General features: G+C 38.1%; 1 protein-coding gene across 24 annotated transcripts in view; it reads left to right on the top strand.

Annotated features, from left to right (window-relative positions):
- The window catches only part of AFDN (afadin, adherens junction formation factor), a 132,506-nt gene that overhangs the window by 95,216 nt on the left and 15,845 nt on the right, over nucleotides 1–21,445 (top strand). For 23 of the 24 annotated variants that reach the window (XR_007509841.1, XM_049830946.1, XM_049830938.1 and 20 more), the window contains 7 exons: nucleotides 13,413–13,478; nucleotides 13,636–13,709; nucleotides 14,238–14,356; nucleotides 15,400–15,594; nucleotides 15,853–15,944; nucleotides 16,382–16,570; nucleotides 19,214–20,236. Coding sequence is in view for 23 of the 24 variants with exons in the window: in XM_049830946.1 (XP_049686903.1) it covers nucleotides 13,413–13,478; nucleotides 13,636–13,709; nucleotides 14,238–14,356; nucleotides 15,400–15,594; nucleotides 15,853–15,944; nucleotides 16,382–16,570; nucleotides 19,214–20,236 (1,758 nt within the window). In the remaining variant the exon portion in view is untranslated. The remainder of the gene's footprint in view (nucleotides 1–13,412; nucleotides 13,479–13,635; nucleotides 13,710–14,237; nucleotides 14,357–15,399; nucleotides 15,595–15,852; nucleotides 15,945–16,381; nucleotides 16,571–19,213; nucleotides 20,237–21,445) is intronic. The other variant, XM_049830940.1, reaches the window with a different exon arrangement.

The raw sequence follows: 21,445 nt of genomic DNA, 5'->3' as shown, positions 1-21,445 counted from the left end.
GTGCAGCGATATAGGATAGGTTTTTTCCAAAATAGATTGCTCAGTATGTCTGGCCTGTAAAGTCCTATCCACAGACATAATTAAGCTGAGGCATTAGTTCACAGTTGCCTTAACGGGGAAGAGCATCACAGAATCTCCAATACGACTTGTAGATTGGTACATAACTCTAATAGCCCTTAGTGTGTCATTGCTCCTAGAGTATTTATAGCAAATGTACATTAAAAAGTTAACCCTTGTTTGGGGAAATAGAGCTTAAGCAATATATTTTCCTTGAGTTCAGGAGAAGATTTTTCCTTTGAAACAAAAGAGAAATTAAATCAAACAGGCTCATGTATTTAATTTCTTTAGTTAAAAATTTAGAGTGCTTTTATGCTTTTGAGGATTTCATATGAATCTTAATTTGCAGCATTTATAATAATAAGAGGCTTCCTTTCCAGAAAGGTGAAGAAAGACTAATGAATAAAACTTGCTTAGTCTTGTACAAATCTTGTATATGAAGCATTTTCCCTTTACTTACCACTTTTCCCATTTCATGAGAGCAAGAGTAAAGCACAATTAGGAACTGTTGCATTCTTGATTCCAGTCTCAGAATGAGACTTTAGGCCAATTGCCTTAGCTAGTTTGTTTAATTGCTTTGGTTTTCATTAAAGAAGGTATGTTTTAGAACCACTCAATTTCCAGAGTGTGAGAGAAATGACATTGTTACAAATTGATATACTTCTGTGTAACACAGAAGGTACTGCAGCTATTTGTGTCAGCATGCCTGCTTTCCATGTTTATCTAATTGCCTTATTAAGGTTTCTGAATACCACAGGGTTTTTTGTTTTGTTGTTTGTTGTTTGGTTTTTTTTAAAAGACAACATATGCACAAGACTACAGTGCTGCGTATTTTATTAATGCCATCTTGGGAAGTCTGTTACCAAACATCCTGGTTTCTTTGGTCTTTTATCTCCTGGGAGAAGCACACTTTAGGAAGGTAGAGGGGTGGTGCAAGTCAATGTTGATTGCAAACATTCTTTTATAAAAAAAGTAACAGGTAACGCCTATTCCATTAAAGAGAACAACAAAATTCTTTAGTCCTTTCTCCTTACACCTTTTGAGGCCATTTGTAAATAGAGCTTCTGGATGCAGTGGATGTGGAATTTTTAGGTCATCAGATGCTTCAGAGTCCCGTGATACTGTACAGCTTGCAATCTAGCTTTTTTTCCTCTGAATAGTAAGACACTTTTCATCTGTTTTCCCACCCAGTGCAACTTAAAAGCTGCGATGGAATTGTTCATAGATGTTAAATGCTTGATATTTCTTTGCCTGTAAATAACGTTGATTGTCACCAAAGTTTGAATCTTCCCTGCCTGTTTTGTTTAATGGGAAAAGTTTTGCCCACTTGTGACAGTAGTTTGTCCAACTCCAAAAATGTTTGGGTTTTTTCCCCCTACCATGGAGGATAATGAGAGGGGAAAGCAGAAGCTTACATATGTGGAGCATGGGTCAGTTTTAAATTTTTTTTTAAGTCAGGGTATGACGTGACTCCAAGCAGCTGTAGCCACAACTAACAGACCAGTTTTACATAGAGTAGGCTGCTTCACCTCATTTATATTTGGAAATTATATAAGGCATGCGATGAAGTATTCTGTCTAATAATGACAGATTTCCAAAGCCTCTACATTGGTCTTGAGGCAGCCGAGGCCTTTGCTTCCTTTGAGAAAGTGTGTGGGGGGGGTTCTGATCTTCAAGTCCAGAGAAGTTTGCCCTCACTGGAGGCAGGACCAGTAGCTATAAAGTTGGCCTTTCCCATTCCTCTGGGCTGACGGCAAGTAGCTCAATGAGTTGTAGATGTAGTATGTTCGGTACCTAAAGTAGATAAGTACGTACTCATCCAGATACAACCTACAAAATGCATGTAGCTTTAGGGAATGTGTTTGGGTGATCAGAAACCTTTGCTTTTGCCTCCTAGAGACTACATTTGTAAACTGGCTGCATAAGTTTAGTAAACTGATATTCTTTAAAATGTGTACAAGCTTGGGTTATTTAAATGTTTCTAGACTAATGACAGGGAGGTCAGACTGAGACTTGATTCTGTTGCATAAACTTGCTTTTAAGGATGTTTATAAAAACTTACAAGAGATCGTCCGTGTAAACTTAAGAGTCTGGAATCAGAATTAGCCTTGATAAAAATCAGTAAAATCTACTCTGGGCGTAGACAGATAAAAGATTTCAGGCCTGATGGCTGGTATCAGGCTTGATAGCTACATTTCTGTCCTGTTTTGTTTAAAGACGTTTTAGTTGCAGGGATTCATTCTGGTTTTAAACTGTTTCGTTTTTATAAAATACAACAGAAGCTTCACAAAAAAGACCAACTTGGGGAAACAGTATCATCCTTGAAATGTTATGAGAGATACCAGGTCCTAATATTTCAGCAAGGTATATTTGTGTATGTATATACATACACATATGTGTGATATCTACATTATTAAAATGAAATCTTCTTTAATGTTTGCGTAATTATGCAAAATCCAAGAAAGCCTTGAAAACTATTTATTTTAAAAAATTCTCCAATGGTTTACGTGAACTTGCATTACGTTGGAGTGTTTTGACATGTAGTCTTGGTATCTGAAGCCACTTAATTGGAATATTACTTTGAAAAGGTTGGTAACTGTATGGCACTTTTTTCTGGATTCAGTCGAACTTTCACTGGGGAGTGAAGATTCCTTCACTTCAGGACTACTTTTTCATGTTACTATTTATGTGAAGCTTGAAACCATTTAAATATTCACGTATTTAAGACAGAAATCTTAAAATCGGTATTGAAAGATCATTAGGAAGACTTTCTTGCATTTTATGTAAATGAAAGTAGTTTTTAATACATGTAACGTACTTAAAAAAACCTTGTTATTGAAGTGTATTTTTTTTCTTTAGTCAAATGTGATTCTGCCAGTCTTTATTGGAGGCTGTTAATCACTCCAGTTTTATTGGAGTGATAAACAAAGTACGTGAAGCTAAACAGGTATGGGCACATGATGGTTTAGAACAAGTTATGACAAGACCTTACTGTGAATTGTCTGGAGCGTTACCGGTTTGGTTAGGTGCCGTACCTGCAAACATGTTTTGCAAATGCATAGTTTTTCCTTAATTACTTCATATTACAATTTTGCTGTCATTCCTAACAACTGGAGAAGTGTTTTTGTAATAGTTTTCATAGTTTTAATTCTAATGATAGGTATTGAAATAACTAGTTCATCCTACAGATCACTAAAACTGCGAGAATATTATTAACCTCGGAGAAAACACAGCTAGTATGTGGTCCACCCAAGCTAGCTGTGGGACGTGATGTTTGGGGATGGGAGTAGCTTAACTGTTCAGAGGCCATCACCTCCTCACCAGATGGACCTTCATTCCCACCCTGGTACCTTTAGGTCGGGGTACTGGTGGGGCTGCGCGGTGTCTCGGCACCTCCAGCCCACCGTGCCGCTGGTGGCAGGTCCCAGCGTGGCACGGCACGGGTGGCTCGCCCGGGAACCCCGCTGCGCGTCGACGCAGCTCGCTAGCAGGAGCTGCCTGTTGTTCCTGCCGTGCCGTTACGGCTGCTTGTCCTGGCAAATACCAAACGGGAAGGAGGAGCGGGCGGGAATTCTTCTGCCTGCTTTTAATGCTTCCGTGGTGACTGAGTCACCAGCTCGTGGGCTAGCTGCGGTGCTGCCGTGAGGAAGACTGTATCTGATGTTCCTGTTATTCAACCTGCTGCTTCACATACAGTTGCGCTATATGGCGTGTCCCGATTTTAGGCCTGTTGTAATGTATGTGAGCCAAAGTTTCCCATGTTTGTTACTGACAAGGAAGTCTGATAAAATTCATCTTGCGACATAGCAACACGAGCAATAAAATCTGTTCTCCTTAAATACTTCCTTTAATTCTGTCATTTTTATTAATTCGTTACTGCTGTAGTCTTGTACATCCTCAATTTTACATTCCTCTGATGTAGGAGTAGTTGGGTTTTTATTTTTTTTTCAGATCACTGTAGTTTATCTCGTTCTTTTCCTTATTGGTCTGATTACTCCATAGAAGTAGCTGTAAATTTTTTTTAATGCTGCCTCTTCTATTTCTAAATTTCTCATAGTAATTTTTTAAGCAAATGCAGTATTAAGGGCGCAGTCCTGTTAGAGCAAGGAGGAGCTTGCAAAATAACGCTAATTGTGAAAACAAGTATGGACTGCTGTACGCTGATGTGTTGCTTGATAGATGGCCCAGATGATAAGTGAATGTGATGGAAAATGACTTGTTTCTTGTTAGGCTGTCTCAAAAGCCAAGGTTAGATTGTACTATCCAACTCAGTCCTTTGGCTTCTTTAACATGACAGAATTTTTGTAGTCAAGCAGAGAATCGTACCAGGCTTAAAAGGGACAAATACCCATTTGGACAAGAGGTATGAAATCTTTGCATACCTTTGTCTGCCATAAATTTTAGTCATCTGAGCATACTTTTTTTTTTTCTTTTGACACATTAAATGCGTGATTGACTTGGCTCTGTTGTATCAACTTTGTTTTCCTTTCATCCTACTGCTCCCAGCAAATTTCCAGATTATTTTTTTTTTTTGAGGTTGCAGTCTGTGTGCCTTGAAGAGTTGAAATCCCGTAAACAAACCTAATATTTTGGGGGGAGTGTTACTTTCTTCACCTTCCAGGTTTTCTTTTAATGAGGGACTCTAGTGTTGGACACCTTTTTTTCTTTTTTTCCTTTTTTCTTTTTTTTTTCTTTTTCTTTTTAGTGGTTTCCCCCCCACCCTGTGTCAGTGCTGTGACTCTTAAGTATATTGTGTTGGCATTCTAGATATTGAAGTTGTGCTGACCAGAGGTGCCAAAATTTGCTCTTTAACTCCTATGGATTGCCATAGTTGCATGAGTTTTCAGAACTTTTCTAATATTTCAGGTCCTACAGGAAAGTAATTCAGTCAATTTGTTTATTCAATAAGTTCTTTACTAAATTCCTTTATATCAGGTGATATGTCCTGGGATACTAGCTTAAGTTTTCCAGTTGTCCTGCTTATTTAGAAGACATTTATAAAAGTTCATGGAGTTTTTGTTACTTCTTAATTTTCCAAATGTAAGTACTTAACAATAGGGTTTTTAATTAGTAGAGAAGAATGTGTGTGTATATATAAAAACATATATGCCAGTAAATACCAATGTTATTTATATTATATATGTAATAAAAAAATGTAAAAGTTGCTGTCTCTCAGGTGAGATTTTAATGTTGACGTTTTTTGTGGGCTCCAGTCTGTCTGAATTCATTAATCTCCAAGATAAGATAGGTTTTTTTTCTGAAACAGCTGAAAGCTCTTGCTGAAGTTCCAGATGGTTAACTGTGCTCTGCTCCACAGTCTTTGGCTGTATTTTCAGATGAAGTTCTCTTGATATTGTCAGTGTATTGGGGTTTTGGTTTTGGGGGGTTTTGTTTATTTTGGGGGATGGTGGTGGTGTGTTTTTTTTTTTTTTTTTTTATTCAGTGTTGCAGAGGAATGATAAAACATCCTCTGAAACAAATGAAATTGTTTACTGCTAAATCTTCTCTCTTACATGTATACTTTCTTGTTCATGAAATCCTCTGCTATTTTAGTATTTAATTGTTACTTTATGGTTTGGGAATATAGTCTGTAGTTTTTGTTTCTTCTGACAGGTCACGGGGTTTTGCTTTGAAAAGAATTGATTTAGGAAGTTTCATAAGTATTTTATAAAATATTCAATTTAGGTACTAGAGGGGGCACATCAACTTTTTTCTTATCAGTTTGGAGTTGAATTACAATATTTATGTATTTTACAGTGCTTGGGAGTTGAATTGCAGTATTTATTACATGCGTAGACTTCAGATGAAGCAGATTCAGTGTCAGTTTGTGTGTAGGGTCTACTCAGTTATTTGAGAAGGTCCCTTGTCAATGCAGCTACAAACCACCAGAAAAATAAGTATCTCTTGTTAGAACTAAGTTTTCCATATGTGCATTAGACAGATTAGAACATGGCTGAACATTGTTGAAAAACGGTAATGCTAAACTAGGGCCTAATTGGTACCACTTCAGTAACTTGAAGTTTTCATTTAATTTCAAATGAAGAGTTAGATTTGCATGGACTGTGCAACGTGTGACCTATGAACAGTACTGATGTGAAACTCCCCAAAATCATTGTCATCCAAATGTGTAATAACTTAACAAGCCTCTCTGTGTTTTATTTCCTTGCTTTTATTTATATCCTCAGGTTGTAATTTTAGACTCCATCTTGTAAGATTTTCCTAAACAAGTTTTTGTTCTGTGATAAGAGCTATTTGAAACTAGGCTACTATGACAAAAATAAAGCTAGTCCTCTTTTGTAAAGCTTGCCTATCTTTCTTCAGTCCCACTTTAAATATTGTTACACAGAGTAATGTGGGCCACACAGCTTCAATTAAGCCAGATAGAAGGGAAATGGAACTTTTGAAGAGTTTTAATTGCAGGATTTATTGATGCTGTTTCATACCTTAAGTTTTTTGCTTATCCTCTTGACTTGTAGCTCCTTTTATTCTTACTTTCAGTGAGGGGGACTCATTGTTTATTTACTTTTTACAAGGTAGTCTGGTCCCTTAAACAAACATTTTCCCACACACTCTTTTCTTCATTTAGATTTAGGATAAAGACCTGAGTTACCATTCTAAGCAGACTTCTGTATGCAGAAGTGTCCTGTGTTTGCCTTTACCTCCCAAGTAGGATTAGAAGATCTATTAAAATTCCATCTAAATGCGAAAGTTCCCCATTGTCATAGAATTCCTGCAGCAACCTGTAAGTCACAGCAAATTTAGGATTAATTATTCTCATACTCTGACTAAACTCAAGTGCATGCCAAATTTGCAAGTGCAGTATGTTAACATTTTTCAACTTGTGCTGTTTTGAAGCATTAAATTGCTTCTTAAGATAAGTGTAAGATAAGAAAAACTTTATACAGGTATTGCATCTCATGCAAATGGATGGTTTCATTCTGAGTACTGGACCTAATGGTTTTCCTCAGCATGCGTTGCCTGTGTACATCCGTCTTAAAGATGAATAAGCCCAAGCATGGAGAAGATTATTTTCAAGAATCTTTTCATGTTTTTACTCGGACACCTAATTAAGCTTCCTGGAAAAAAAGGGGGACATTTTTATTCCCTTGTGTTAATTACATCAGTAAAGGTGTGTTGTTTTTTTTTAACAGGATGCATTTACTTCAGTTCTAGATAAGCTCTTCATCTCCATCCCTTGCTAAAGTCAGGATGACTTGTATTTTTTACATTAAAAGGGGAATGGGTGGGCCTTGGCAAAGTTGGGAAGTGTCTTTTGGTGCGCTTGCCATGCAGGCTATCAAAAGCTTAAAAGGAAAATGTTTTTCCGCTGTGTAGTTTGCTTCTCTGTGTGGGAATCTGCATGTATGTGGCCTTTTTTTGATTTTGCTATTGTTTTGGGACTCGGCTTCCACTAGAACACACTTGCTCTGCAGATGCTGCTCAGAGCTGCTTGGCAAGTCAATAGGTGACCTATAGTAGGATCTAGGAATTCAAACAGTTTAAATTGTTGGGTTGAAAATCACATTATTCACCAAACAGTGGAGTCTAAGGCTGCAGCAGAGAAACACTGATTATTTTATGTCATGCTGTTTTAACCCATTTGGGTATTGGGCAGCATTTAAACTGAAATATTCTCTTAGGTCAAACTCCCTAGGCATTTTTTTGTATTGCTTATTAAAAAGACGACTTCCCTAGTGGAAGTTCACAGATGTGCTCTAAACATGGGTGAATGTTCTTGTATTTAAAAGATGAACAATTCCCGGCTCTTATTTTCCTTCTCAAAGGGGGCTTTTGAGTTTCTAGCAGTGAAAAGCCTACTTGATATTTGCCCTATGTATTAACAGCCCCTGATGATTACGGCTGTGTTAGCACAGGTACACAGTTGCCGTAACCTGATAAAAGTTGGCACAACAGCTTAACAAGAATAATGTCACCCCCAGTGACTGACCCTCCCAGCAGCCCCTTTTCCTGTAGGTTTTAACAGTCGTGCTGTAAACCGTTTGAGGGAGCTGATTTGGTTGAAAACAAAGCTTTTATTTGGGAGGAGGAGGGCTGGGGCTGGGGGCCAGCTTAGCCTTCAGCCAGGTCTGTCGTGGGACCTGCCATGGCACAGTAGTGCCTGCGCAGGTCCAAGCGTGGGACAGCGTGGGAGCAGGCAGGTGGGTTTCTTCTGACACACTCTATGAGAGTACTGCTAGTGTCATTCTAATTCATTTAACATTTTTTAAAAAATACTGAAATGTGTAAATAGTGCTCCGCTTCTGGCCTCCAAACTTAGTTCTCTCTGCTTTATGCAGTTTTTATGATCTTAGGTTTTTTTCCCTATTGGTTATTTAACTGTATTGTAAAAGCACAGAATGGAGGTGTTTCTCATTTTGAATCTTAGGTCTGATGTACTTGAGGTGTCAGAATTTTTAAATGTCATGTTTCCTTTCTTCAGTCCACAATTCACCATTTGTCTAATTCTGATCGGCTAATGCCTTCCTTACAAAACTTTTTTCCCTATGGTTCTCTGCTTTGGCTATGCATTGTAACAACAGATACCATTTAGAGCTAAACAAAAGAGATCTTCAGAGTAGAGTGTTATGCTCATGCAGTTCAGTTCAAGATTATTGTCACCCAGGTGAACTGAAGCAGCAGTAGTAGGTTTGTGGGGGTTTTCCAGTGAAAATTGAAAATTTTCCTTAAATTATTACTTAAGGGGAAGGATTTCCCAAAGTTTTCGTCAGAAAGGTACTATTGCTTTCTGCAAGGATTGTGGGAAAAAGTTGCTTCAAGTGGGAAAGAAAACAGGTAGATTGGTAGCACTAGAGAGTTTACTACTGTGGATGAGACTTGTTTACACGCACACACCCACACACACCCATCTAGAATTTGCTGTATTATTTTTTGAAAATACTTGTACAGGTTTGTGAAGGTTTGGGGGGTTTTGTATTTGGCTATACATATTTGAGAAAATGTGCTGTAGGTTCCAGTATGTTAATCTTGGGGAGGGGAATAAACCATCTTTTTATGCTTACTACATTCTTGCTTTCCACAGTCATCTAACTTCTCTACAGTTGTGGTGTTCTGTTTGGTTTAACGGCTTTACAGATACATATGCTTTTGGTATTCAGGATTGGAGAAAATAAAGAGAACTGAAAAGAACGATTACCATATTATTGTTATTGATACACACATGTCATCACTCTGATTTGTTTGTGGGGGAATAGTTTTAGTTATGTTGACCTTCACATTCCTGTGAAAGAAAAGCAGGTTAAGAAGCAGTTTACAAAGAAACCTGTTTTATTGTAATGTCAGTAAATGATAGGAGAAAAATCTTTGTGGTGCATATGAGAATTTTCATCACTTTGGCCTCTAGTATGCATGTCTAACTACATACTAACATCCTTTTTATGTCCTTAATAGCTGTATATTTCCTTCTAATGCAGTCTCCTGGAAGGTGGAACTGAAGCAAAATTAAGTCTGTTTCAACAGAAATTAAGAATTTGGATTCAAATGTCTATAAAGCTTAGGGTAAAAGATGAAGGAAGATGATGAGTTAACTTTGAGGATGCTTAGTGAGAAGTCTTCCCAAGCATAAGTGAGAGCACAGGCACGTTATTAGAAACATATTAATGGCACAGGAATTAGGCAGAAAAGGAACTTATTTGTCCTAGTAATATGTGAGTAGATGTGGTAGCCGATAAAGATTATTTTTGTTATGTAATCTGAAAGGAAATAGATTTTAAAATTTTTTTTGTGCTTTCAAAATTCATTAGCTTTGTATTAAGTGAGATGACTTTGAGCTAACACATCTGCTGGTAACTTCTCTTAAAAGAACAGGAAAGGGATTGACAAACTGTATAGGCTTCAAGAAGGAACAAGGAGTAAAATGCCAGCTCCTTCAAATCATAATGAAGAATTACTGTAATGCTTAGAGTATGGGAACAGTTAGAGCAAAAATCATCTGATCTGTATTTCCAGCTGTGGGGTATTTAGCCACAGAACATAACAAGTGTAAGATGGTTCCTCCCAGTTTCTAGCTTTCTGTAATTTCAGAATTTCTTTCAGAGTGCATTATACCTGTATCTTCATTTTTTTTCTGAAAGCCCTTGAAGGGCTGTACCATGAATCTGTGATCTTCTTTGTGCATGTTTGCATTTTGGCATCTACAGCAGTCTTGTTCCTGGCAGTTTCCCAATTTAGTTATGAAATCCTACAGAAAATGTTTTGGGGTTTTTGTTGTTGTTGTTGTTGTTGTGTTTTGTTTGGTTTTGGTTTTTACTTTTTAAAATATGCTAGCTGTGGTAGCTTGAGTAAGAAAGCTTCCTCTGTTGGCTGATTAGAGAGATGATAAATAATCCAATCTGTGCCACTCATTATCCTGTAGACCTTCACTTCTTTGATTTTTGCTAAGCTGAGGAGTGTGTGTCTAGTTGGTTCTCTCAAGAAATGTATTCCATGTTTCTGATCATCCTTGTTATCCTCTGAGCCTCATGGTTCTGCTGGTGTCATTTTGTAAGGAAGTAATCGGAATGATAAGGTTTTGTAAATGTGAACCTTTTAGATTTTTAGTGACAGTCATTGGTTTTTTTGTTTGTTCTTTTCTATTCGTTCTGTTGGCTTCCAGATATTTGATCTGATATGTGAAGATGGCTCTGAAAACAGTGACTAAAAAGATCTTTCTCAAGGAGTTAAAGCCAGTTCAGAAACTATTATATGGATATTTGTGCAATTGCAAATGTTTATCTCATCGTTACCTGCAAGCCAGTGCACATATCATGAGCTTAAAGAGAAGGTTTCAACTTCATTTAACGTGCACTGACAATCATAATCAAGCATAAGAGAGGTGATATGTATGGATATAGTGTCTAATGTAATTCATGAGTACCAAAGTCACGATCCCAAAATTACATGATTAATATGTGCGCTGTTTTAAGTGGTAATGCTCTTCCAAAGGCTTGCTGGTTTTACCTGATCTTTGACTTTATTAGGCAGATCTTTGTCTGAATTCCTGGGCCCAAGGGGATGAGATTCTTGCTAGCACCCTTTGAAATTAGGGCTGAATAGAAGCAGTGTCAACCCCAGGTGGCTTCAGAGGCTTCTGGTTAGTCTTGGTCAGTCTGGCCTCCAGGAAAAGCTGCTGTTAGGTCCCTGCAGTTACATACAACTACATGATGCATGAGGTTGTAACTACAAGGGTGGTTGGGTGGGTGAGTTGCTGTTAACTCTTTCACCCTTTGGAACTAAAGGAGCTTGCCTCTAGATATATTTAGAGGTTGGAAGCAGAGGAAGGAGCGTATAAACCCAATCATCTTAATTTTCAGTTCCCAGCAAGGGGAGGTGGTAACTGATTCTGCCGACAGTGCCCTGATGGGGACCAGTCCCTTAGACGGTTGGAGCATTACTTCACACTTGGACCAGTGAAATAAATTCCCCCCCCCCGCCATTATTGCTCCAGTGTTCAGCATCATGTGATCCTTCTCCAACTCTTGGTTTTGTCTTACTAGTTAAGTTTTCTGTACGGTAAATTTAGTTATATTATTGTTTGCCCTTTTTCTGGAACACTTAATGAGCATGGCGATCAGCACATGGGCTTCTCTGAATTTCCGTTCCTTGTGAAAACTAACAACTTCCTATCCGTTGTTGAACCACTTATTAACACACAGGGACAAGTTCCTTCTTAGCCCGTGTCACCTTAAGTCCTGAAGAACTTCTGGTAAGAGGTCTTGCCACATCCATCTTGAAACTCTAGGTGTTCAGTCAACTGGATCATCCTTCCCCATGTGCTTCTTGGTTGCTTGGGGAAAAAAGATTTGTGAAGCCTGATTTCATTTGTCATTATATTTATCTAGCTGTCTTCTGACTTGTGTTTCTCATAACTTTAACTGATTTTTCTGGTATAAAGATAAAAATGTTCTGCAGTTACCTTGATGTTTCTTTAGAGCCCTTTAAAAAAAACAAACAAAAAAGTAACTAATTTTTTTTTAATTGCCTTTGTATTCTTTCTAGACAAAGAAAGGGTCCTTAACTTCAGTTATTTATTGCATTTTTTCCCCCTTTTTTTCTGTAAGTACAGCTTAAGCAATTATTGTGAAAAATTTAGACATGTAGAATGTTAATCGGGAAGCATGGGACTCGAAGGAATTCCTTTTCTGTGGCTTTTGAGTAAACATTTGGGATTAACTCAAGATTCAATGAATAAAAATAGGTCTTTCAATTACATAGAAAACCATGTATAACACTGGCTTTTAAATAATCTTCACCTTGATTTTTATTTTACTTCATTACAACAGCGGGAGCAATGAATGCTTCTGCTGCCAAAAGAAAAGTGTTGGAAAAGGTGGGGAAAAAAAGGACGAGGAAGTTGCATATTCAGTATCAAAGCAACTTGGGGGGTTACTTTGGGAAATGACATTAAATTAAAAACTGTGCTCTGTTGAAAACTTACTTGGCACTCTTCTTCCAAGTGACTTGCAGAGTAAAATGGCACCGTTTGCTATAGTAGATAATGAAATCACAAGTGATTGTCTTACATTATAAGTGACAATTTAAAGGATTGCGATACTAACATTTAGACTGATCTGTGTGGTGTCTTGCAAATTGGAGCATGTGGATGACACAACAGCATGGCTTGAATAGATGCTTCTGTTCTCTTGTCTTGAATCTGTTGGTTGTCTCCCAGTAAGTTCACTGTTAACAGTCCTTTCAAAATTTAGCAGAATACGTTGAGGCAGATGTTTTATGAACAAAATTGCATGGTTTTGCAGTAGACTTGAATATTGCCTCTGTCAACTCTGAAAGACGTATTAATTATAATGTCTACTTTACTTGTTTATTGTAAAATGAGAGGCACTGTTTGTTCCTTTACACCAGCTCCTTTACAGTCCTAATGAATGTAAAAAAGCATTTCTATTTCTTTTTCTTGTAATCTGCAGTATACCTTGTTTCATTTGGGTATTAGCAAGGGAAACAGTGCAGTCTTTTGGAACATAATACATAGAGGTATAAAAAAATAATAGCATGCGTGTAGAAGTGCAAATAAGTATTTCTTACTGGAAGGGCATTAGAAAAAACTTCTACAGTATGTTTTAGTTAATGTATTTTCTTTCTTATTCAAGCTTGCATTAAGACCAAATATTCTTTCCTTCTAACAATGCCTGCAGGTTCAATAGGCCTAATATTAAAATTTTCTTTTGACTTTAAATGAATGCAACTCTTTTCTGTGTAACTGTTTTTTTTCCAGTTTGGGAATATATAAAAGTAATGAGAACGTAGAGGTTTATCTAGCCATGCAAAATTCTGATTAACACTTGTGGAGTGCTTAAGAGATTAAATATAAATGTAATAAATTAATGCCTCTTTCTCTGTAGGGTGCGGGTCAAGACAAACTTGGAATATATGTCAAGTCTGTTGTGAAAGGAGGTGCTGCAGATGTGGTTAGTAATATTCTTAAACATCAGAAGTTCAAAGGTAGAAAGATCCTTTGGAAACGCTTTTAAATCCTTTGTTTACTTGTATGTGTGAATAATTGTTTTAATTTAGACCATGTTAGCATTGGTGTATGAATTACTTCTCTCTGGGATATGTTATTAGGATGGTCGTCTGGCTGCAGGGGATCAGTTGCTCAGTGTGGATGGTCGAAGTTTGGTGGGCCTGTCCCAGGAAAGGTAAGGAATGCTTTCCTTGGGTGTCTTTACATGAAGAAAGTGCTAGAGTAGTTATATACTGAAAAGCGCTTTTTTTTTTTTTTTTTTTTTTACATTTTAGGCTTTGTCTTAGCTTTTTAACTGCCTATCAATAACATTAGTAACAAGTTCAACTGTTTGTGTAGTATTTCCCGTATATGATAAGGGTTATCTATATAGAAGAGATTGTATTACACATTTGGGCTTCAGTTTTGAGCAAACTTCATTTAGCTCTAACTTTTTAAATATTTTGACTTCTGACCTTTAACTGCAGAAACTGGAAATAGTACTTGCCTGTAGGTGTTGTCTGTAATAAGTGTATCTTCTTGTCATCATCTAATTTTTTTCAAAGTGATTTTAAGTATTGTTTGACAAAACACTCTTTCTGAGTAAAAGATTACTGGAATAGATGTGAGAAATCCTTAACATACAAACTGATAATAAAGAGAACTAAGTAATAATACAGTGCCTAATTTTATTTTATTTTCTTTACTTTGGCTTTTATTGCAGGGCAGCAGAACTTATGACTAGGACAGGTTCTGTAGTAACACTAGAAGTAGCAAAGCAAGGGGCAATTTACCATGGTCTGGCAACCCTGCTTAATCAGCCATCCCCAATGATGCAAAGAGGTAAAAATGCTAATATTATTTATGTTGAGAACAGCTTTATAAGTCTTAGATTGCAGAAAATGTAATAATTCACAATAGCTTGCCAAATATTACCAAAATATTAAATCAGAAAACAAACATAAATGCACAGAAAAGAAGCATTTCCTTTCTTATCAAAAGTTCATCTCATTTTAAATATTATTTGAAATTATGCTAGTCTAATCATTAATAAATGCTTTGCATATGTACCTTTTCAAGAATTGAGTGATGTATTTAAACACAGTTCTGGTTTGAAGTAATTTTTATTTTAGCAAATGGAATATAATGAATACAAAGGGCATTGAACTTCAGTGGCTTTTTTTATCCCTTTCATAAAAGCTGCTCTCCTCCTCTCGGAATATGACTTCCTTGTAACCAAAGTGTGCAGTGTAATTACTAGGGGAGAAATAAATAGAAATAGAAGCCCCTGGAACACGTTATGCCATTGATTGATTGATGGATTGATTTTTAAACTAGAAATATTGAAACGCATCTTCTTAAGTTTCTGTGTCTGATCATAAGAAGTTCTGGGATGTTTCTCCAATGTTATATCATCCTACTTTAGTGAACTAACAAAAGACATATTTAAAGTCTTACGCAAAATAATGTTGTAAGCGAAATAATTTTATAAAGGAAGACCTTTTCTACATATAGGGTAGTACTACAGTATAGAAAAGAATGGATTAAAAGAATAAATCCCTATTAGCACAGTTTACAACACCATCCTAGATGCCGTATGCCTCTGAGAGTCAGCAAGAGACTTTTCAGTAAAGCACGTTTGGCTTTTCCAGATATTGTGGTACCTTTTCAAAAGTTCTGAAGCATACAAATCAAAGGAATCCTGTATAGTTGATAGAAGAGTGGGATTGTGTGTCTTAAGAAATAAAGATTTTAAAATCTAGCATTTGCTTTACGGGGAACTCATTTTTAATTATAAATGCAAGGTAGCTCTGGTTTGAAAAAGAATATGCTAGACAGTAGTTAATATAAGCGAAAGGGGGAAAATACATATCCAACTGTTACAGTTTCTGACCGCCGTGGCTCAGGTAAACCCCGACCAAAGAGTGAAGGTTTTGAGCTGTATAATAACTCCACTCAAAATGGGTCACCTGAGAGCCCTCAGCTGCCGTGGACAGAGTACAGTGAACCAAAGAAGCTGCCAGGGGATGATAGATTAATGAAGAACAGAGCTGATCATCGCTCCAGTCCCAATGTAGCAAGTAAGTACAATTATCCTCCTTTTAGGGGTAGATGCTTCCTCTGCTAGTTTTACAGGCTGTCAAATTCAGAAAGGGGATGATTGTTTTTAAACATTGATTAAGTTTAAAACGCCAACGTAGTAGTAACATTTGGAGCAAGCCTCTTGTTAGAACTATTCAAAGGAAAAATCGTAGTTACTTTCTGAATACTATTATTTTATTAAGTTATGTAAATTATTATTAACAGTCATGTAAATGTTTCCTTTAACTTTCCAACAGATCAGCCTCCAAGCCCCGGAGGAAAGAATGCTTATGCATCTGGAACTACCACCAAAATAACCTCAGTCTCTACTGGAAATCTTTGTACAGAGGTCAGAAGTGGCAAGCAAAATGCTGGCTGTTAAACTTTCCTTAGCTATCAATAGAGTCAGTGTGCTTGAGTCAAACCAGTGTCTTACTTAACTATTTGAACATAATGCTGGTGCTAGCGACTGGGTGGGGGGTTTGTTTATTATGGCAAATGAAAGATTGAGACAGTTTTGAGTGGTTTTATTAGATTTTGTTCATGAAGTTGTCCTTGTGATTTCTTAGGTTTGTACGATATTGCGTACTTGTTTTCAGACCGTAAAAACATGAGTCATAACCACAATTGTATTTGATACTAGACAACCTCTTTATCTCCTGTTCCAGACAAATAATGCTCTTAGGAGCCAAAGAAAACATTTAGAAAATGCATGTTTAGAATAATATTCTGTACAGATCTGTGTGACTAGAAAATTCTACCTTATGTTCTTTCTACATTTTTCAGGAACAGACTCTGCCCCAACGACCTGAAGCTTATCCCATCCCAACGCAGACCTATACTAGAGAATATTTCACATTCCCAGCTTCAAAGTCCCAGGATCGAATGGGTCCAGCTCAGAGTCAGTGGCCAAATTATGAAGAAAAACCACAGGTCCAGGCCGAAAGTAATCATTCGATCAATACTACAATGCAGGTGAGAAGTAATTTCTTTCAATATAAGAAAAAAACAGAGTGAACCTGCTGGCTTTCCACTCCCAGACTGCTGAGACGTTTTTGCAGAACAGTCAACTCTGATTCCTGAGCTGTTGAGGACAAACTGTACAACAGGGTGGGGAACAACTGTACTTCTGCCAATATTGGCTTGGGTTCAGAAACCTTACTCTTCCTCTGCTGTAGAATTTATGTTACCATGTGCTGTAGACCTGTTATCTGGGATGTTTTAGCCCCCCGTTAGAGGTAATGGGGTGTAGATGGTAGTAGGGTTCGTGTTGTAAAATGTTTTGTGGTTTCTGAAAAGCAAACTAAATCTTTCAGTCTTCCAAGAAGGTTCATATGGAAAAATCTCTTTGCCTGTGGGGTGTGTTAAGTGACAAAGTGCAAGTATTAAAAATGAAATAAAACAGTGCTTTGAGACCTAACCAAGGTCTTCACTGAAACACATTCCCTGCTCTCAGTTTAAAAAAAATAATAATTAAAAAATGCATCTGTTATCAACGTGCAGCTGCTTCTTGACCTGAAATGAATTTACCACCAGCGTACCTTTATAAATTCAAAAAATAATGTTGTTCTGCTCTTTGTAAATGATGACTTTACTCAAATCCATACAGGAAATTAAATCTAGATCTACTAAATCCAGCCACTGGATCATCTTTTTTCTAATCCACCAGAGACTTAAAAATACAGAGAGAAAACTTTTGCTATTTCTTAACTTGTGATAAAAGCAGAGCCTTGCAGCAGACTGAGTATGTTTTACTTTTGGAAAAGCAGTGTCATGTAAATTATCTTGAGATTGTGTCATAGAAGCAAAGTAAGGCATGATTATTGATTACTCACACATGTATTGGCAAGTGAATTCAGTTAAAAGTCAGTTAAATAAAAGCTTAGTGCCTTTTTTTTTTTTAAAGTATTATAGATAGCTAATCCTAATTATTTCAGCTGTTAAGAAAATAGGTGTTATACCCAAAGTAGGATGATAATTTTGAAGGAGAATGCTGCAAGTTAAATGACTGTGGCAAATAGCTATGGAAATATTTTGCTGAATTTCCGTGCTTAACTCCTTCACGTTTTGTGATTTCATCTTGCCTAATCTTAAATGCATAGTTTATGTCTCGGCTCTTTCTGTCAGTGATGGGAGGGGAGGCTAGGACCTCCAGAGAATGGTTCCTACCCATTTCTCTTAACGGGATGAATTGTTGCCTGGACATGCATCTCTCCCCTGCTTAAGACAAGCTTAAGTGAGTAGCTTAGATGAGGTGGTTAAAACTGGTGAGATGAACCCCATCTGTGGAAGCTGTTGACAGATACGGAATTTGAGCTATGGTCTTCAGGCTGAATGCAGTACAGAAAAGCATTTTTATAAAGCAGATGGCTAGAAGCTTTGGCTCCTTACAAGCATTGAAAGTGTACACGATTTTTCTCTACCATACAATAGTTCTTTTAAGTTGAAAATTAGAGGAAAACAGACTTTAAAAAAAAAAAAAGCAAAACCAAAATCAACCCCCCAAAATATCCTTTTAATCTTCACAGTGAGAACTGGGCTTGTAAAAAAAGCTGCTGTAAGCTACTGACTGATGTGAAATGCCTGTTTTCTGTTTTGAAGGCCTTAGCCAACTGTGTGGCTAGGTGCATCTTTACAGCAAATCTAACACAAATAGCTGTGTGTTCAGCTCTGCTGGACTAATAGAGCGTAAAAAATACACTTGTTCATCTCAAAGAAGGCATTCTTCAGAGGTCATGGTTAAGGTCATTGATGGAGGAAAAAGAAAAGGAGTTTGCGTTGTTAGTCTTCTCTCAGTTGTTGATAATTGGTACATTATGTGTTCAGTGCTGAGTAGTTCCTAACATTCAAAGTATGAATATTTGCTTCAAGAAAAATCATAAACAGATTTGATAAGCCTGATTTATGGTCCAGTATTCCTTTTCAGGAGGTTGTCCAGTGCAGCTAGACCCTGAGGTTGTATAAAAAAAGACTCGGTGTTTGACACGCTAAAAAAGAGCCAAAAGCGCAGACCAATACACCCGTGCCCCAAGAGCAGGCAGAATTAGACCCGGCCGCCCCGGTTCCGTACCCGCGAACGGTGCCGCAGCAGCGAGAGCTTCCCGTGGGTCGTCTCGCCTCTCACGGGAGGAGGGTGGGCAGCAGCTCCCTTCTCTCTTCCTCAGCAGCCTTTCTGTTTGCCTTCCCAGTAAGGAAAAACATTCAGTCGAGCCAGCTGCAGGGTGAATGGCAGAGCTGGTACGGTGCGCCTGAGCTGCGGTCCCAAGCTGCCAGGACTCTTGTGCTCGCCTGTGGGGGAGGGGGTGTCAGGGATAGTCCTGAGAACTCGGGCGAGCTGGGGAGGTTTTCAGCTTAAGCTCCGTTTTGCGTTCATCCTTCCTCCCAGTCCCGATTTCCAGGCATTTTGGAGTGTGCAAGGTCCTCCATGGCTTGAATGAGCTAAAAGGATGGAGGAGAATATTTTATTGTTGGTTTTGGGAAACTTACTAGACGTGGAAATGCTGAAATTCACTAAAAGTAATTACCTTCAGTAATAAGAATGCAGTTTGTGAGCTGTTTTCAAATACATTTTAATATAGATGGACTATGAAATACATGCCTTGTTTAATTTTTTTCCAGCGTGTGGCTCGTTCCCAGGAAGAGCTCCGAGATAAAGCTTTCCAGCCAGAGAGGAATCGTTTGGAAGTCGTTATACGGAAGGATGTAGAGTACATTGATCGGAAGTCAGACAGCGATCAGTGGATGAATTCATCTGTGGATTCTAGCACATCTAGCCAAGAACACCTGAACCATTCATCCAAACCGGTCTCACCTGGTTCTTGTTTAACTAAAAGTGGACCTGGCCGTTGGAAAACTCCAGCTACTAGCCAGCCAACTCCCGTGGCCATTTCCCAGCCCATCAGAACAGATCTTCCCCCTCCGCCACCGCCTCCTCCAGTGCATTATGCAGCTGAATTTGATGAACTACAAATGGATTTGCCTCTGCCTCCCCCTCCTCCTCCAAACCAGATAGGGGCACAAGCATCTTCCCAGGCAGCCGCTGCTGAGCGTAAAAAAAGAGAAGAGCATCAGAGGTGGTATGAAAAGGAAAAGGCACGTTTGGAAGAAGAACGAGAAAGGAAACGTCGTGAGCAGGAGAGAAAACTTGGCCAAATGCGTTCTCAGCCACTAATTCCTGCTCAGCCTGTGGTTCCCCCTGTTTCCCTTCAACAAGTGAAATCAGAAAAGCCTTCAACTTTGCAGAGGTCTCAAGAAACAGTCATTCGAGAGTTGCAGCCCCAACAGCAGCCTCGGACTATTGAGCGGAGAGATCTGCAGTACATTACTATCAGCAAGGAAGAACTGTCCTCTAGTGATAGCCTCTCTCCAGATCCCTGGAAACGGGATGCTAAGGAGAAACTGGAGAAGCAGCAACAGATGCACATTGTGGACATGCTGAGTAAAGAGATTCAGGAACTTCAGAACAAGCCTGATCGTACAGCAGAAGAAAATGACCGCCTCCGCAAACTCATGCTTGAGTGGCAGTTCCAAAAGCGACTTCAGGAATCAAAGCAGAAGGATGAAGATGATGATGAAGAGGAGGATGATGATGTGGATACTATGCTCATCATGCAGCGACTGGAGGCAGAAAGAAGAGCAAGGGTAAAAGGGAATAATCCTTTCTAGATAAAAGTATTGTAAATACGTATCTTGGTGGGTTCTCTGGCTTTCTTCGAGTATAGGGAGGATGAAGCTTTCTTCAATACCTTGAATTTTAAAATTGCAAACTTTCAGTGGCTTCACCAGTTAAGTGATATATTATGAAAGTATTATAGAATCCAAGTTGGCAGTCAAATATACTTTTCTGGTTGTGGGGAAGGAAATTTCCTTTGGATAAAGGGATTTTGCAGTGTACCTGGAGTAGGATTAGAAGGTTAAATATGGTAAGAGTTTACTTACAGGAAGGTAAGCAAAAACATTTGTAACTGTGAAAGTGTCTAGGAGAATTGGGAACAAAAATAGTGTGAATTTTTTTTTTTCCTCTCCCCACCCCTCAAATATATTTATAGTCTTGGACCTGAACACAGACACTGAATGCGTGCTGGTTCCAGGGAACAGTGAACTGAACTGAGATTCCACCTTGCTGGTCTGCTCCAAGTAAAGGCTGAGGTCTTAAGGCAGCTGCTCCCTCTACCTTTACCACCACCTCAGTGGTGACCCCAAGAGTGCTGGGGGAGGCATTAGGTTGAGCCATGTGCTTTTGCGTGTTGTAACAACTAATGCACCCTGTCTCGGGCTCCAGCTCGTACGTACCTGGATTTTGCATGGTGTCCAGTTGAATTGGTATCTGACAAGGTTTGCTTACCTTAGCTTCAGTAATGTGAAAGCTCATAATGTATGTAATAAGATAATAATACAACTGAATAGTATGATAAAGGTGCTTTTTTTTTTAACTCTGTTGGTGGCTGTTGTCTCTCAGAATCTGTTAAATCTGTTGTTACTGAGAAACAAATTTCTGTAGGAATTGGTTTTTTTTTCTTTTCTGGATAATAGCATGGATGCCAAAGTTACATACCAATACCTATGCTTTGACGGGCTTAAAAACTAGCTCTGTAATATGCTGAGTGTCTTCTGTTTGTTTATCTTGAAAAGATGACTTAATTCTGTGATAAGCAATTTTTAATTCTTGAGAAACGCTTGAACATGCTTATTTTGACATTCAGAAATAGCTATCTGCTTGAGTAATATTTGAATTCAGGGTTGTTTTGGCAGCTTGATTTCCTAAACTTACTCTTTTCATATTTGCTGCAGTCTGCATTGCTTTCCTTTTTTCTTGTGGCTAACTTTATTACTGTGTAAAACAATAGATAC

The sequence above is a fragment of the Accipiter gentilis genome, chromosome 28, assembly GCF_929443795.1.
Source record: "Accipiter gentilis chromosome 28, bAccGen1.1, whole genome shotgun sequence".
In the NCBI taxonomy this organism is placed as follows: Eukaryota; Metazoa; Chordata; class Aves; order Accipitriformes; family Accipitridae; genus Astur; species Astur gentilis.
This window is presented reverse-complemented; position numbering and strand designations above follow the sequence as displayed.